The sequence below is a fragment of the Prionailurus bengalensis genome, chromosome A1, assembly GCF_016509475.1.
Source record: "Prionailurus bengalensis isolate Pbe53 chromosome A1, Fcat_Pben_1.1_paternal_pri, whole genome shotgun sequence".
Lineage (NCBI taxonomy): Eukaryota > Metazoa > Chordata > Mammalia > Carnivora > Felidae > Prionailurus > Prionailurus bengalensis.
This window is the reverse complement of record NC_057343.1, coordinates 18,036,787-18,056,114: the sequence shown is the minus strand read 5'-3', so window position 1 is coordinate 18,056,114 and position 19,328 is coordinate 18,036,787. Positions and strand designations below refer to the sequence as shown.

The window sequence follows — 19,328 nt, the reverse complement described above, 5'->3', positions numbered from 1 at the left end:
ATAGTTTAAGAACTGCATTTTCCAAACATACCTTGTCCATTAATTTACTTGCATGAAGACTCAAGCTATTGAAGAATATTTTTTTGCTTAGCAAATGCATTTCTTCAATGGTAGTCAATAATGTAGCTGCACTATTTCCAACAATGCCACTAAAAGCAAAGAATATTTCAGGTTGCAAAACAAGCCTCACACAATGAGTTCTTTAACTGAATATAATTCGCTTAAAAGATCTAGATTTAAAATAAAAGTATGTATGGAGAATATAAGCTGTGAATTAAAAACAACTACTTTAGTTTCACACAAAAATGACAGAGATATTTTACTTAAGAGTTAGGTAACAAACAAATGTTTCCAGTGTTTCACAATCTCTTTTAGAAAAACGCTTGTAAGATGCAAATCCATCTATTTTTCTCTATTACGGTAAATGCATGTCTTGATTATCCAAGACCTAATTTTAACTTTAAGGAAGCCATTCCATCAATAATAACGCTATTCATAAAATATTTAAATTTTACTAACACTGATTTATTCTTTCCATTAAAACTCTTACACCAGACGCGCCTGGGTGGCTTAATCAGTTAAGTGTCTGACTTCAGCTTGGGTCATGATCTTGTGGTTCGTGAGTTGGAGCCCTGCATCGGGCTGTGTGCTGACAATCCAGAGCCTGCTTTGGATCTTCTGTCCTTCTCTCTTTCTGCCCCTCCCCCACTTGTTCTCTCTCTCTCTCTCTCTCTCTCTCTCTCTCTCTCTGTCTCTCTCTCTCTCTCCCCAAAAAATAAGTAAACATTAAAAAAAAGGTGAGTAAAACAAAAAAACTCTGACATCGTATATAAATTATAAAGTTTCTCAATTTTTATACGACTGCCTAAGTAGCAGCAAATTTAGACTGAATATGAAAAATATTGTAATATTTTAAAATATCTAATTATTAGCACACTATACTCCTCAATTTGCTATTACAAGGATATTTCTTAGACCTATCTAAGGAATTTTCTCATTTTTGCTAGAATGTAAAACAAGCCTGTATATAAAACAATTCCCAATTTTACTCTAATTCATGTACTGAAAGTCATTTAAAAATTTGATATTAGGAGAAAAGGTTTTTGTTGATGTGAAAATATACCATAATCCAGTAGGAAATCCTAATTTCTAATGGCACAATACCATCTTACTATACCTAAAAGAAATTTAGATTGCTGAAAATAAATATAATGGCATTACTAAATACCATTAGATAGTAAACAAACAAAAAAAGCCAATTTACAGAAAACTGATATATTACACGTGACATGTTATAAAAGCAAATACTAATGCCATTTACTTCAATACATTCTGAAACTAAAACAAATTGGAATGAATTCTTATATAGTTAATGCAGGCAAACCAAATTAACAAACATATATATAAAGTAAACAGCAAAATAAAAGCAAATTCCTAAACAGGTAGCCATAATACCTATATTTACAAAAAAGAAAGTATTTCAATTAAAAATAGTATAAGCTAAACACCAAAATAAACTGAAAGAAATTCCCACACATGCCTATACATACAATAAAAATAAGTATGTTTCTGAATAGTAAAATATACCAAGCCAACAGGGGAAAAAACTGAATGGATACAAACAGAAACTGATATTTAAAAATTTCTTTAATGTTTATTTATTTATTTTGAGAGAGAGAGTGAGTGAGTTGGGGTGGGGCAGAGAGAGAGGGAGAGAGAATCCCAAGCAGGCTCTGTGCTGTCAGCAGAGAGCCCGATGCGGCACTCGAACTCACGAACCATGAGATCAATTATGACCTGAGCTGAAATCAAGAGTTGGACACTTAACTGACTGAGCCGCCCAGGCGCCCAGAAACTGACATTTTAATGAAAACTTTGGAGAGATAACAACATATGTTTACATTCATTTAAAAAAAAAATTGGAGTTATCAGCCATATTTTGCACTTACTCAGATCTAGAATTTACTAATGGTTGCAAAGTACTCAACAGGTACCAGTAACCGGGCCAAGTACTTACAGATGGTTATTGCATTTCACTCCATATTTATACCCAACATGCTTATCCTGCCATTACTTGATTTTTCAGTTTACGTATTATTTACAAAAACCCTGCTATGGAAGATGAGAGTCAAATTCTCCTAACATAATGCTCATCCCCCACCACAATATACCCAAACTTCAGCTTTCCCAGGCTCTCTAATACAGTTATATCACAGGGTTCTGGTGAATAAACACTCAATGTTTACAATATTACAGGCATGTAAATACTATTCAGAGCTAACTGAGGCATCAGGGAATTCAACATAAGGGAATGAGCAGGCTGATGAAGAAGACAAACCCCAGTGTCACAGCCTTGCAGGAGGCCTAGAAAGCAACCAGTCCAGACTGGAGGAAGAGAATGAGGGTTCCAAGAGGAATGTAGGAAGGGAAGAGGGGAGAGAAGTTGGGAAGAATTGGTAGATGTGCTTGACTACACGGTGAGAAAATGTGGAGTCCACTTAAGGGTTTGGGTCTGCAGCAAAAGCACTACCAGGAATTTATCCAAAGGATACAGGACAGGGGCACATGTACCCCAATGTTTATAGCAGCGCTTTCAACAATATGGAAAGAGCCCAATGCCCATCAACTGATGAATAGATGAAGCTGTGGTATATTTATACAATGGAATACTACTTGGCAATGAAAAAGAATGAAATCTTGCCATTTGCAACGATGTGGATGGAACTAGAGGGTATTATGCTAAGTGAAGTAAGTCCGAGAAAGACAGAAATCTTATGTTTTCACTCATATGTGGAATTTAACAAACTTAAGACCATGGAGGAAGGGAAGGAAAAAAAAAATAGTTACAGACAGAGAGGAAGACAAGCCATAGGAGACTCTTAAATACAGAGAACAAACTGAGGTTTGATGGGGGTGGTGGGGCAGGGGGGCTGGGGAAAATAGGTGATGGGCATTGATGAGGGCACCTGCTGGGATACGCACTGGGTGTTGTATGTAAGTGATGTATCACAGGAATCTGCTCCCAAAGCCAAGAGCACACTGTATACACTGCACGCTAACTTGATGATAAATTATATAGTAAAAGAAAAAAAATTTTGGGTCTAAAACAGCAATCAGGACATAGGAAAGTAAGCAAATACAAAAACAAAGCAATTACCAAGTACAGAGAGAAAAAGGTTTACAAGTAAGGAAATGTAATCAAAGTATGCTGGATTCCCTGTTTTCATGGATTCTGCATCTTCCTTTGCCTCGTTTACTACAGCCTTTTGATGGAATCTATCCTCTGGGAGTTTGAATGTATAGGGGGCATTTTTTTTTTTTTTTGAAAATTTGCACGTCTCCTATTTTTCCCCAGTTTTCTTTGTGGGTTTCTTTTCTTTCTAACCTCTAAATATGAGAGCTCCCCAGGTCTCAGTCTTAGGCCTCTTCTTCATCTGTACTTACTTGCTAAGTGATCTTACCTAGTCCTGTTGCTTCAAATACCATCTATATGCTGCAAACTACCAGATGTATAGGTTCAGCCCTGACTTCTCTGTCGTCTGCTCACTCAACATATCCCACCGCATGTTCACAGGGATGCTGAATCCCACACGGCCAAAACTGAGCTGAACTCTTCAGTACCCAACCACTCCCATAAACCTGTTCCTCTCCAGCATCTTCCCTCTCAGCAAACGACAATACCACCCATCTAACTGTTCAAACCAAAGCCAAGAATTCGTCCCAGACTCCCCACATTTCACCCTACCTAGTCCATATATATTTCCTATTGTCTCTGGAAACCCTACTTTTCATCACCCCAAGACTATCACTCTGACACATCACCATCTCTGCTCAGAACACAGACTGCTTCCTAAATACCTTGTTCCCCTTTACCCCAGTACACTACATTATCCACAGTGTCCAGAGTCACCTTATATATCATAAATCAGCTCAAGTCACTGAAACATCCCCACCCACCCCCACACACATACATCTTCTCCAACCCTCTCAGTATAAAATCAAAATCTTCACCATAGCCTACAAAGTCCCACATGATCTGGCCTTTGCTTACCTCTCTGATTTCATTCCTCCCTCCTCCTTCCATTCACTCTATTCCAACCACTGGCCTTCCTTCTGGTCCTGTAAAATGCAAGCTTTTTCCGGCCTCAGGACCAGAATACCCTGTCTAGGATGCTCTTTAACAAGACCTTTACATGCCCGACTCCTTCACGCTGTGCAGGTCTGTGTTCAAACATCACCTCCACCAAAAGGCCTTTAAAATAGCCCCATGCACATACACTTGCTCATATGTGGTCACTCCCTATACTTCGTTTCCTTTCTCCTGCTTTATTTCTCCTTGTTGTCCTTAGCACTATCTAAATTATTATTTTATACTTGTTTGTCTTTCTCCCCATTAGAATGTAAGTTTAAGCGGTTTTGTTCACTGCCATACCTTTAGCATCTAGTAGACTGACGTCTGCAATCAATTTTTTAATTGACTAAATGAGGAAATATGTGAACAAGTAAAAAAAGTACATGGAAAAAAATGATCAAAAGATCCAACTGTCATCCTCAAAATCATCACTTTCAAAGACAGAAAAATTATAATTCTCAGAGTCTAATAAATATATTACCTTCAGAATCCAAATGATTTTTTCTTAGCATTCTTTGTATTAGAAACTGAGTTATCTTTATCTTCCAATGATAAATTTTGTTCAGGACCATCATGGGTATTACTACATAAATAATTTAAAAATTATTTACCACTACCTTTGCCTAATACGGCATTAGTTATGTGTTAGCTGCTTTCAGCTGCTGTTGTGTTTTCTAAGTACGTATCATTCTCTTATTTTAGGAAGCTTACAACATCACAATTGAAACTAATTTACTGCTTCTGAGTCATGGCAAATGATGGTAATAAATTTATATCTAAAATGTTAGAGGACTAACCCAAATCCTATCACTGATTAGTTATATATAGCCTGTGGCTTGTTGGTTTTGTTTAAAAATTTACCGGGGTGCCTCGGTGGCCCAGTCAGTTAAGTGTCCAACTTTGGCTCAAGTCACGATCTTGTGGTCCGTGAGTTCGAGCCCCACATCAGGCTCTGTGCTGACAACTCAGAGCCTGGAGACTGCTTCGGATTCTGTGTCTCTCCCTCTCTCTGCCCCTCCCCCACTTGCACTCTCTCTGTCTCTCAAAAAAAATTTTTTTTTAATTTACTAATAGCATGTGAATTCCATCTCTTAACTGTGAAGTTCTGGGTGGCTAGTCTCAGCTACAAGAAGGTAGGGAACGTCACCACCATAGTCTTTTGGTGCTTCCTTAACTAGAGATCCCTGCACCTCTCCTATTAGTTATAATAACCCCTGGATTTTAACAATTGGACTTCTGTTCCTGATACTAACATACTGGATGAAGAATAATTGTTAAATCATTTTTAATGGACTAATAATGGAAACTATGCAAAATATAGTGTGAAAGGTCATTGTTTTAACACAACTACATGGAACACAAGACACGGAATATGGTCTTATAGTGACATTTATAATAAAGCTCAAGTGTATACCATCACTGCAAAGTGAAGATAAATGAATCTTTTGGAGTCAAAGATCAAATTATAGAGAAAATAAGTGGTTCCTAATCAGATAAAGTAGCTTTTACTGAAAGCAGACAAAGCTATAGTTCTGTTTTATCATTAGTAGAAAACTAAATGTTAAAAAAAAAAACTTACATTATTTATACCCAGAATAGGACACTTCACTTATTGTGCTCTATTTTGAGTGTAATGTATAATTACTGTAGGTACCATGGACCTCTTTTACTAATGCAGAAGAACTAAAAAAATACTCACACTACAAACTTCTACTGCTATACAGGCTGTGTGTGTGTGCGTGCGTACAGTTATGTTTGGGGAGGAAAGGGAAAAGAAACGGCAGACCTCAAAATACAGCACAAACGACACATACATAATGATTCATAAGGTGCGGAGGTTCTGCTGGTTTATATTTCGTCAAACAAATGGTGAAAGCAAACAAAGCCAAAACCTTATACTGTGTTTCTACCTGAAATAACGTATCACAGAGGGTCTAACAAGCACATTTAACCATTCCACTTACCTGATTGTATGATGGTAAAATTTGAGGAGGTTAGAAATTTTATATAACAAAACTGCCCCAGGTTCAGCAACTATTACTTGTTCAATTCGAACCTGTGAAAACGTGAAAAAAAATTAAACATTTCTTAAAGGCGTAATTTTCATTCTACAATCACATGTGGTCTAAACAGCATTTTAAAAAGACAAAATTTAATACTGTAGAAATCACAAAATTCCTTCTAAGTAATCTCTGAATATTAAATTATAAGGCATAGAATAACAGAAATATTTTAACACAGATATACTCTACCAAAAAAAAAAAATCCTTTACCTACAGAATTTGGCTTGAAGGCAGTCGCTACCAATACATGAGGAGGTCATTGTGAGGTTTTTTACCAGTATATAATGGAATTTAGTTCAGCACTGTTTGCAAATCAGCTGTTACCTCCCTAAGAGCAGATTATCAGTGCAAATACTGCTCTATCATCAACTATTCAGAAAAAAAAAAAAAATTAAAGAATTCTTATCTTCAAACTATTATATCGAATTTCCTTTTTTAAATTAGCACCAACATATATGTCTAATTACGACTACCAGGGCAATATCAGATCTAGTTCAAAGTTAACTCGATCTCTCTTAAGGTTAACTACTAGGAATCTTGAATTAAATTCCATCCCTTACATTCCCTTTATATTCCCTAATTAATGAATGCAAGCTAAATTACACCGGGATGCACTTCCTTACACATTGTATCTGCTCTTAAGCCGCTGCTTACATTGTGTCTTCCTGTTTCCTAACTAGATTCTAAACACAGACCTTGTATTTGTTTTCTGCTGCTTTTACATCTCCACAGCATCTGGGAGAACAGTACATACACAACAGATGCTTAATACATGCTTTTGAAAACTGAAGTTTCTCTGTACTTAGATTTTGGAATATGTCATAATGCCAACATATGTGATTTGCTAAAATAGATTTATAAATGTATGTATGTGAGCATACAAAAACCTCTCAGATTACAGAAATTAAATGACCTTTACATTAATATGTTTATGAAATTTATACATCTTTTGGCATTACACATTAGTAGATGAGCTAACTAACACAATATTATAAATTGTGAACAGCATGTGAATTTAAAAACCACGATTTACACATTACAATTTCTTTCTAGGTCCAAGGCCTGCCTCAATAGTGATTTAAATGATGTATCAATAAGTGATATTTTCTGAATGTTAATGTAATTATCAGGACAAAATATAATAGATGCTAATTGTAGATAGACAGCTCTTCTCTAGTAGATTTGTAACAGCATCTTAGCTATCTGGCAAAGTCTCTCCAAAAATGTTCAGGCATCAAAAAAATACTCTTTACGCCAACTCTGTCAAGCAAGTGAGAAAGGAGGAAGAGGGAGGGGGAAAAGGGAAGGAAAAGAGGGAAGACACAGAGGAAGGAAGAGGAAACAAACCCAGTTCCGCCCCTTTTCACACACACACACAAAGGTTCTGCGGGAAAGTAGCATCCTTTCAGCTACGATGAAAAGAACAGAGAAAGGCTGAAAAATCAGGGGATTTATGTCCAATACACGAAGGTTGTTTGCCACACCGTTTTCTGAGGGTGACATAAGAGGACCACCATTTTCAGCAAAGGCCAACAGTCCCAGGAAAAACAACAGGCGATGAGAGAAAAACACAAATGTACAAAGGCTGAAAGAGACTACGGAGGTGGTGGCAGGAGGAACCAACTAGAAAGTAGAAGGCGCTGGAGAAAAACAAGCATTATTAGCAAAGCTGAACAGCAGTGACGGGAAGAATGGCTCAGACGTAACAGGCTTCCAAACTGTCCCTGGCACATAATAAACACTCAAGAAACTGTAACTGTATCGGAAGTGGCAGAGATGATAAAGGCAGAAATAAAAGTAGCCAAAGGGGCCACAGGCAGTTGGACAACAATCTTGGGAGGAGATAAAAGACCCAATGGCGGCTCTCCATTCCAGTGCCAGAGAGAGAGCTGTAGCAAAGCAGGAGTCAGAAAGCAAGAGAAAGATGGAGAGAATCTGTGTTTATGGGGAGGGGACAAAAGGAGGAGGCAGGACTGAAAGGGATAATAACAAACCTTTGTCTCAACATCATAGATGGCTGCTTGGAGTAGACGTTTGTTCCCCAGTACACATCAGCAATCTGAGGGCACTATTTCTGTACCATGCACTACAGCATTCAGCTCTATTTCCCATGCCATTTATCTTTGTATAGGAACTTATTTTCATAGAACCCACCATAATGTATGAAGGTCTGAGCATATCATAAGTTTTTATTAAGAAAGGTAAAATTCAAACATTAGCTAGTGATCGCTTTGCAACCCAGAACAGTCATATAAAAAGAAGCATCATCTTACCACCTATAGACTTGGAAAACAAAGATTCAATACATTAATTCTTTTTTTTTTTTTAATTTTTGTTTATTTTTGAGAGAGACAGAGACAGAGCACAAGCAGGGGAAGTGCGGAGAGAGGCGGAGACACAGAATCTGAAGCAGGCTCCAGGCTCTGAGCTGTCAGCACAGAGCCCGACATGGGGCTTGAACCTGTGAACCAGGAGATCATGACCGTGATCACGATCAAGCTGAAGTTGGACGCTTAACCAACTGAGCCACCCAGGTGCCTTGATGATGATTATTTTTAAATGTATTTTACAATCCTACACTAATATGTTAATTTGAGAAAATTATAGCTTGATTTCCAGCTGTGAAGTTATTTTTAAACTCATAGGAATAAGGCAATAATTTATCCAGATACCATATAACATATATAAAAGCAAAATATTTACCTTCAGAGGCCTGCACACACCCTCAGTAATATGCCCAACAACTTCCTGAATATTTTCTTCAACACCTACAATTAATTATAGCATAACTAAAATGTTTTTTCCATATTACGCATAAGTTCAAAACACGAACAATAATGTATATGATTAATGACACTAATAACAAACATTTAAAATAACATAACAATATTTTATTAAGTTGAATGTCTTTTAGGACATTATTAATTATGTTAATATTTGGGTCTAGAACCTGGTTAATTTATTTCACTGCTGATTAATAAAATGAACAACTTCTTTGTGAAAAAGAATAAATGTATGAGTCACAGGAAAAAAATGACTGGGAAACATATTAATTGAAGGAAGTGATATGAAGATGTATTAGCATCTGCTCTACAAACGCCTTATTCTGGGCAGGGGTGCTGAGCACAGAAGCTGAGATGTAAAAATGGAAAGCACACCTTGTAACCTAAGGGAAAAACTGACATTTACTAAATATTGACTATTTGCCAAGCTCCTGGGTACTTGACATTTACTGCTTGTGACTTTTTTTTTTCAGATGGAGAAACTGAGGCTTAGAAGAATTAAGTCATTCTCAAAGAATAACCTATTTCATCCAACTCCGATCTATTTTCTTCCAACCTCTTCACACTGCCTCTCAGATACACTTTACCAAAACATCCTTTAAGAAATACATTATTTTAAACTAGGTAATTAGGATAACAGAAACCCACTTTAAAAAGTGCAGACCTTGTGCCAATCCAGCATACCCACTGAGTCTAATTTGAATTTCAAAGAGCGAGAAAAACAAGACGGTAAGTACCCTCCCCGATTTGCACACTAGCCTCTCCTGCAGATCAGGATCTGAGCCAGAGCGACAAAGTCACAATATTCCTCTTCACTTCTTATGAAAAACAGAGTACCTTAATTTTCCATTTATCCCTCAAACTCTAACAACAGGCATCTTAAGATAATCGCCATTAAGAAGACGTGAAATTCTGTAACAACCACACATCAGCAGTTTCTTCCTTGAAATCAAGACCAAAATTTTAAGTACATAAAGTACTACATGGGTAATTATTCAAAAAACTACAACAGTCACATGAGAATGAATAAAGGGGCTGGGTGGTAGAAAGAAATGAGAGACTTAGTGGCTTAACGACCTTAAACCAGACACTTGGTCACACATATAAAAGGAGGATATACCACCTCTCACTTTAAAGTGTGGTGTGGACATCTGAGACCATGTGTGTTACACACACCAGAAGGGTCTTAAAAGTCAGGCAGAGGAGTCTAGGCCTGATAGGGAAGGTCACAGGGACCGGTGCACAAGTGTGCACAGCTGTGTGACAGGAAGGTGATAGAGGACAGAAGTCTATTAGCAGGAGAGGGGAGAAACCAGAGGAAAACTAATCAGGGCGCTTACTGTGCCACTGAGGGGTGAAGAGCTTATCTCTGTGAAGATGACAGATTTCGAGAAGTCTTGTGTTATTGTCTCTATTTAGATGTCAGCAATTAACAACTGGAGGACCCACCTTGTAGAGTTACATGCTTTAAGAGAGCTTCAAGGTGTTCTTTTTCAGAAGCGGTCGCCTGATGGAGCCAAGCCAACATATCTCCCACGTATCTAATGCAGAAACTAAATGTTAGTAAAGATTTCCTTCAGAAAAGCCTCAAAAATCCCAACACTGTCTGATTACGATACCTCAAGGGGTCATGGGAGTGCATTTCAATGGGTCTTGGCGTGCCTCCCGGGCCCCCTCTCGTAAGAGCATCAATAAATCCACGAACAACGGTACTTCTCCTGGCTGTTCCAAATTCATCCAAGGTATACCTGGGAGAAACAAGTTATTGGAGAACCAGAGGTGTTTCTTTCTGATGGTTACATCGAACTATCCATGCAGTTTCTGAGATAAGCAGCTTGTTTCAGCTTCTTTACACAACGCTCTCAAGCAATAAATACTGTTGTGCACAATTACCTTGCGATCACTTTCTATCTTTTTAAAACAAATTAGAATCAAAATGCTTTGATTTTTCTCCCCTCATGCTCTTAGATTATAAATATGTTTAGTGTAAAGAATGCATTCCTTTAAATGATCACGAATTCTATGAAATGACTTCTGATTAAATGACTACTTACAGCACAAAATTCACAAACTTTTAACTTCTCAAATACGTAAAACTAATCCTCATCCTCAGGACCCAACCTGTCCCAATAAACAGAAGCAATGTAACTTCTGTTTCTAGGGCTATTCACTCTGACCACAAGTTATATTAGAAACCAGTGAATTCACTGGCAATTTAAATAGGGGTGAGGGGACTTATCAAGCCTGACAAACACTAGACTCTGATCCGTATAATTATATGAAATATACATACACATTAATATTAATGTTAATCTCCCTTTAATAATAGACATAACTTGAAACAAAACCAGCATGAGTTACAATGAACCTTCAATGACATCTATATATGTGAAACACCTTTTCCCCGAGAGAGAGGAACATTTCTTTGACTTAAAAGAGATTATTTCCCAACAAAGGTCAAAAATTCAAAATGGAAAAAAAAAGTATTCAAAATGAAACTTTATAAAGGTGAATGTTAGAATTATTTAAATATCCTAAAATGCTTCTGGTTAAAATTAAAAGTTAAAATCCCCGTTTTTCTAGCTAGGGCTATAGCAAAAAAAAGAAAAATTCCGGTCAAAAAGTAAATTAAAAGATGAAAGATCTGGGTCCAAAACAAATTAAAAGAATAGTGTAAAAGCCTCTAATAAATGGATCAAATACATAAAGAATGAATAAAAGTCAGCAAATTACTACATTCCTTAACACCTTATATTCTGAAGGTTTACCAAAGGAAGGAAGACATCAATTTATTCATTTCTACTTATAGTAAATTTCTTTATGAAAAAATGGCTATACTTGATTTATTAAAAGCTAATAATGCATTAGCATTCCAGTTACAAGCTACCTAATAAAAGCTGGGTATGACAACGCTTCCCAAGGACTTCAATAATTACCATTTTTTCTGGCACATGAGACCTACACATTTGAGACACGCTCAAGACACCAAAGCTTTTACTCATTACTTAAATAAAGTACATACGCAGTGCCATCTGGTGGTTAACATGAGACATTGTTAATTTTTTCCTAAATTTAAAGAAACCACCACTTTGAAAATAAATGATAACTTAATGAAAGGCCAACTTTCTCTTTTAGCATTCATCTTACAGGAATCAACTGGTCTTTAAAACTTCCTTCTTCCTAAGTTAACTTCCAAATGCCTCTTACCATGTTCCAAACTGCACTATTGCCCCCCTATTCCCTGGCTTGTGCCTCTTCAAGATAAATCGTGTCTATTATAGTTCTGTTCTTTGCCTTTCAAGCTTTTTCCTGGCTGTAACAATGGATTCTAAATATACCCTTCTGTATTTGTCAGCTTTCCAGTTTATCTCCTTTCAAAATAAAAATAATAGCTAAAATTCTGTGATGAGCAAAGCATTATTCTAAGCACCTTATGTGAACAATCTGACTTAAATCTTCACAAAAACCCTGTAAGATAGGCACTATTTTTATCTTTACTTAAGGAAATTGAGGTTTATAAAGGTACAGAGGCTTGTCAAAAAATCTAACTCGGAGCTCGCCTTCTAAACTATTATACAATACTGCTCGTTTCCAAGTGTTTATCAAGAATCAAAATTTAGGGACGCCTTGGTGGCTCAGTCGGTTCAATGTCCGACTCTTGATTTCAGCTCAGGTCGTAATCTCATGGTTGGAAGATCAAGCCCTGCATCAGGCTCCACACTGTCAGCATGGAGCCTGCTTAGGATTCTCTCTCCCTCTTTCTCTGCCCCTTCCCTACTCGCTCTCTCTTTCTCTCTCAAAATAAAAATAAACATTGAAACAAATAAAAAGAATCAAAACTTACTAAATATATATTTACGTGATAGAAGTCAGCTGACCAAAACACACAAAGGAATTTTTTTAAACAGAGATTAACCTTGTGAACAAATATGAATCTGTGGACAATGTAACATTTTATTAAAATCAAATACCAAGTATTTTCAGCACTAAAAGACTCTCCTAATCAAACACCAATAGTGCCAAGGCTGGGAAAGAAATTTCAAGGTACGTCTATAACCTGCTAAGCTGATGATCAGTGAACATTAATTAATCATATGTCCATGCACAACATTCAGGGCTATTACAGTACAGCTCTTGCTACCAACCCAGCAACCAGTGCAAGATTTTGCAATCAGTTTCCCAAAAACCCATGTTCTTTCTCAATCTACATCTTCGCATCTGCCGTTCCCTCAACCTAGGATGTTTTCAATTCCCTTTTCTTCCTGGAAAATGCCTATTTAACCTTCAGAACTCACTTTAAACCTATTTCCCAGAAGAAACTTTCCCTAACGTTCATCCCTTTCCCCTACCACAGAACACGGACACACGAACTCTAAAGTAGCAATTAATCTAGTCATTAAAATGGTGTGTTTATATCTGGTCCCATAAAATGAAGCAATTTGAGGGTAGAGGTTTATTGATGCTGTGTCTCTAGTACTTAAAACTGTGCTTAACATATAGTAGGTACTCAGTAAGTAGTACTAGAATGTTATTATTTCATGCAGCTGTCCCAGCACTTGTGTTCTGGAAACTTATTATAGGCGAAGCAACGTTCCAATCAGAAAGCACAGTAATGGGGAAATCCTCTAAAACTATTACAAGCCTCTGAAAGGCATGACTCAGAGCAAGACTGAATGCCTCTGTACACGTTCCCTGGTTTTGTTTCCTGCATAACTCCCCACTTGGTGTCCCTATTTTCATATTATTGCAGAAATTAAAAATAAAAAAAACAGGGGCGCCTGGGTGGCGCAGTCGGTTAAGCGTCCGACTTCAGCCAGGTCACGATCTCGCGGTCCGGGAGTTCGAGCCCCGCGTCAGGCTATGGGCTGATGGCTCAGAGCCTGGAGCCTGTTTCCGGTTCTGTGTCTCCCTCTCTCTCTGCCCCTCCCCCGTTCATGCTCTGTCTCTCTCTGTCCCAAAAATAAATAAACGTTGAAAAAAAAAATAAAAAAAAAAAAAAATTAAATTAAAAAACCATTTACTTCTGTTTTATATGAAAGATAAAAGAGTAAAATTAAAATACAGAGTAATAAAAAATATGTCAATAATTAATAATGCCTAGGGTTCTTACCCAAAGCATCATCATAGATCTCTTAGCTGGCATAACTTACAGAATGAAAGACGTGAACTCTTTTCTTTTCTTGAATCCTATTAATGGAATATTGATTTTCAATGTTCTTTTTTCATTTGGGGGAAGTTGTATTTCTGACCTCCTTCTCTCCAGGGCCAGGTTGACAGAGGAGTTTTAGCTTCATACAATTCTAAGGTAGTCAGTGAGATGACAGGATGGGGAAAGCCCTTACCTCTACATACATAAGGGGCAGTCTAGACGTAGGGACACCTTGCTTTTCCCTCCAAACTGCATTCTATAATACACAATACACAAATGAGCTGATGCCCCAACAACACACATATCAGGTAAAAGCATCACTTTAAATAAATTATTTTATTACTGAAACTAAACTATCGTATATCAATTTGATAATACTGAAAGCTAGCATAAATCATCCAAGAAAAAGTACATTTATTTTTTTTAATTAGGAAAAAGTCACCAACTTATATAAGACAGGTCTATCCTGCAGGGCTTCCATTGCCTGAGTTAATACTGGAGATATGTCACATGATTCCTGCGTCAATGTTCTGCATTCACCTGGAAAACAGTTACCGTGTGATTACAGCACCTGTTAAATTAAAATTTGGTCTTTATTATATCCATTGTGTACCCACAGTCTAACTTCTGTAGCAGATATTACATTAAAAAAATGCTTGGAAAAACTTAGAGAATATGCCAATCAAAAACTATTTTATGATGGGACACCGGAGCAGCTCAGTGGTTACACAACCGACTCTTCGTTTCAGCTCAGGTCATGATCTCATGGTTCATGAGATCGAGTCCTGCGTCTGGCTCTGCTCTGACAGAGTGGAGCCTGCTTAGGATTCTCTTTCTCCTTCTCCCTCTCTCTGCTCCTCCCTCACTCGCTTACGCTCTCTTTTTCTCTCTCAAAATAAATAAACTTTAGAAAAGTAAATAAGTAGGGGCACCTGGGTGGCTCAGTCGGTTAAGCGTCCAACTTCGGCTCAGGTCATGATCCTGCGGTTCATGAGTTCTAGCCCCGCATGGGGCTCTGTGCTGACAGCTCAGAGCCTGGAGCCTGCTTCGGATTGTGTCACTCTCTCTCTCTCTGCCCCGCCCCCACTCACATCTGTCTTCCTCTCTCTCAAAAATAAACATTAAAAACATAATAATAAATAAATAAACAAAAAATACTGACAGAGGAAGAGGCCACAAACCAAAGACTGTAGGCAGCCTCTAGAACTGGGAAAAGGCCTCAGTCACAGCCAGCAAGGAAACATACCTCAGTTGGTCCTACAGACTCAAGTTACTAAATTATGCCCACAAACTGAATGAGCACAGACACTGAACCTTCCCAGAGCCTCCAGAAATGACTGCAGCTGTGCTAAGCACTTTTAGTGTGGTGAGAAACATGTCTGATTTCTGACCTGCAGAACTATAGGGTAATAATTTGTGTTGTTTTAAGCCATTAAGTTTGCGATGATTTGTTACAGCAACAATAGAATCCCAATTCACCACGTATAAAACAATTACTTAATGACTTTAGAAGTAATGACCTTTCTTTTTTATTACCATCCTTAATCATACATAGAGCTTGAATGATGGCAAATACTCGTGATACAAACACAAACACAATATGTTCAAAAGTAAAACTCATTTTTCTTTCTTTCTTTTTTTTTAAGTTTCTTTATTTTTGAAAGAGACAGACAGAGAGAAAGAAAGAGAATCCCAAGCAGGCTTTGAGTGCAGCATGATATGAAGCTCGAACTCTGAACTGTGAGATCATGACCTGAGCTGAAATCAAGAGTCAGACACTTAACCACTGAGCCACACAGGCACCCCCACGTTTTTCTTTTTAAAAATACTTTCTGATTACTAAGACCCAAATATGATCTCAAAGGTCAGATGAAATAACTAAATTGAAAACTAGTATTTATAAATCTAGACCACATGAAAGAAATCACTTACTTTGAGCCCATCGATAAAGTCTTTCATAAGCTGTTTCTTGAAGCAAGGCCATCTGTTCCATAATTTCTAAACTAAGAAAATTAAAGATTTATTTTAATTTAAAGTTTTAAACAATAGTTACATCTAAAAACTTAATTATTTTGCTTAATTACAGCACATTTTGGTTAAAGCATATAACTTTTTATCATTTTATGGAAGGATTTTTTGATAACTTTTTTATAATTAAATAAATGTTGTCAAATTTTAATAGCATCACTTAGGTATCCAAGTACTGTTTTCTTCTAAATGTATCAGGGTATAACTCCCTCCTTATCCAAAGATACATAGAAATTAAATTCCTATTTCATAATATGTCATATAATTTCAGAAAGAACCTAGAATGTCTTTAAAATTTGCGAGATGTAAGAGGAAATGCAATTATGAAGTGAAAAGTTCACTCACCCTGCTGTTTGTTGGTTTGTACGTAAGAGAACTTTAACATCATTATGAATCTGTTTTACTCTTCCCAGTGCCTTGAAAAAATCCTTTAAAATTAAAAACGCAACTTTAAAATGTCCAGGTTTTCTGGTGAAATTACATTACTCTAAATTGAAATGTCACTACAAGGGAAAAACAAATTCTTTCACTTACTCTGATGAAGTGCTCCTATACTGACCACAATTTTCTCTAAATTTTTATCGGAAGTGCAACAGATACTTACATTTAAAACCTATGTCAATTCAATGTCGACTACGTGCCAAATAGTATGTTAGTTGCCAGGAACACAAAATTTATAAAGACAACAACTGCTGTCCCTCAAGAAATGCATAGTCTAGTAATAGAGAGGGCACCCCTGAAGATTACTACATAAAGGAAAACATGCTACATATGACATACCTTATGACTTAATAAGTAAGCATAGCTTTGTTATCACTGAAGATGATGTTTTACATTAGCTTTTATATACCTGTTCTCGCCCCCTAATCCAAGAGCAGAATGTAAAGCTGGATACGTAAAAGCTGCTCATAGATAACAGAGGAGCTGACTGATGCTGAACTCCAAGATTTTTTTGCCTTTTAGAAAGAGGCATTGAAGCCTTCGTTTCCATACAGTCATGGTGTTCCAATCATGAAAATAATGAATGAGTTATTTTTCTTTGATGAATGAAATTTAAAAAAAAATCTCCTCCAATACTGTTGACAATTTCTGCTAAGTGGAGAAAAGGTCAGATGCCAAATATTTCATATGTGCAAAGTTCCACAATCTACAAGGGCAATAAACACCAATAAGGAAAGTACAAACCCATTCTCGACCTACTTAACTCCTTACTCCTAGATGACTGGGTCCACTCTAGCCTGGCAGTAAGAAGCGGTGACACCTCTGGAGAGCAGCCCAGTACGTCGCACCCACCCTTTGAGAACTCTTCCTGCCCTCAGACCCTAGAGGGATGACAAGTGTCTTAGGTGCATAGCTCCTCCCAGTTAGGAAACTGAAAGATTCCTTTCTGGAGACAGTGAATGTCTTCAGGAAAAAACAAAGAAACAAAAGTCTACCCAGTTAATTGGCACTTTGAGAGGTTTTAGAGTTGTGTGTCAGTTTAGAAAGAAGGGCATCGATTCAGAAGCTAATTTGGTGAAAAGATAAGGAATTTCAAATTCCAGGAAAGACAAAAAGTTATAATGGAAGAAACGTGTAATCACTTCAATGCTACTGTAATGAAAAGAGAAAATGTCATAAAACTGTACTGTGAGGTAGGAAGGAAAGAGAACATGTATGTGTGCAGGAGAAGGCAGGGTTAAGAGGCTAAAATCTCATATTTCATGACTGGAAACCAACAGAAAATAGGAAACATAGATAATCAAACCTTTTTTTTTTTTTTTTTTTTTTAATCTACGGATCCAGGATACAGAATTTAGAAAAGAAGCAATTAATAAGGTTGAAAATGGTTGACAATGGACAATGGTTGACAGGAAGGAGTGAAAAGGTGGTGAAGATTTTTTTAAAAAATTGACACTCTTCGATTTCTCAAATAAAAAATTATACATATTGCTTTGAAAAAAATACACACACACACACACAAAACCAAATTAAGGTAATTTAAAACATGTATCTTAGTTTCTAGACTTAAAAAAATATTTTAAATAAAACTTTTGTGATGGGAAAATAAAGCCTTAAAACGAGTGACTTATCTATAAATCATTACCCGCTATGCTTTAAATGACTGTAAGAGAGCAACATACCTCGGTTATAGGTCCTTCTCTGGTACCTCGGAGGAGACCCATCTCATCAGAAGTCAGCTGGAACTTGGATAAGAAGGCATCTGCGACTTGTGCTCGTATTTCTAGTCTTTGACTATAATAATAATAAAAAACAACCAAGCAATAAAAAAAAAAATCAAGCATGCTATGAATTTGCGTAGCTTTCAAACAAGCTACATCTCTGACATAATAACTTCTTAAAACCCATGTGAAAGAGTCTCAGTATCTTTGAAAGCCTCATTTCTGCCTCAAACATTAGATGCTCGCCCGGCGGGTAAGTGACAAAATTACCTGATATTGTTCTACCTCAGATACCTACACACAGTAAAACGAGTTAACCAGCATGCAAAAGAAGAAATAAGTTTACAAATGGTCCCTGCGTAACAAATTCTCAGCCACTTACATGTACTTGAATTGTTCATCTGGTAGTAACAACGTTGTCTTACAGGAGAGAAATATGCCCGTTTTCAACTAATTTCTTTTCAATCACTAAAAAATCCTAAGCCTCTGAAGTTTTCACATGAAGTGCACAGCAACCAAAAGTCAGGTTTTTTATTTTTTAACTTTCGATTAGAAACAGAAGAACTCATTTACCAATTCCTCATAAATCCACAGAGCACTCCACTTTTGCCTTCACACTTTTTCTGCATACTATGGTAACACAAGAGTCTTCAGTTACATGATGTGAATGCAACCTATATAGACCAGTTGACAATTAAGGAAAGGCACAGTCTTATTTGGAATGTGACCTGAAGGCCCGGGCTGCATCCCCGTCTAAAGGCCAAGTCCTGAGCAGAAATTCACCATTCCTGGCTTTTCCATCTTAGATTTAAAGACATACACATAAAATTGGGTTTCACCAGCAGTATTCACAAGGCAGTAATATTCCACAACTTAATAATACTCAAATGAGAGTGGACAAAATAAACATCAACATTCTATGTGCAGACAGTACAATGCATCTGCCATATTTGTTTTGTTGGTACGCCTGGGGTTCTAAAGTCAAAGTCAAATGCTCTGAAATAATACAGC

At 37.0% G+C, this 19,328-nt stretch overlaps 1 protein-coding gene across 3 annotated transcripts in view; it reads right to left on the bottom strand.

The window, feature by feature from the left end:
- Positions 1-19,328, bottom strand: part of COG6 (component of oligomeric golgi complex 6) — an 81,730-nt gene that overhangs the window by 44,051 nt on the left and 18,351 nt on the right. For all 3 annotated transcript variants that reach the window (XM_043577829.1, XM_043577838.1, XM_043577845.1), the window contains exons 5-13: positions 18,279-18,390; positions 16,501-16,583; positions 16,060-16,130; positions 14,574-14,667; positions 10,598-10,726; positions 10,428-10,519; positions 8,899-8,963; positions 6,097-6,188; positions 32-149 (exon numbers count right to left, since the gene is read on the bottom strand). In XM_043577829.1, the coding sequence (XP_043433764.1) occupies positions 32-149; positions 6,097-6,188; positions 8,899-8,963; positions 10,428-10,519; positions 10,598-10,726; positions 14,574-14,667; positions 16,060-16,130; positions 16,501-16,583; positions 18,279-18,390 (856 nt within the window). The remainder of the gene's footprint in view (positions 1-31; positions 150-6,096; positions 6,189-8,898; positions 8,964-10,427; positions 10,520-10,597; positions 10,727-14,573; positions 14,668-16,059; positions 16,131-16,500; positions 16,584-18,278; positions 18,391-19,328) is intronic.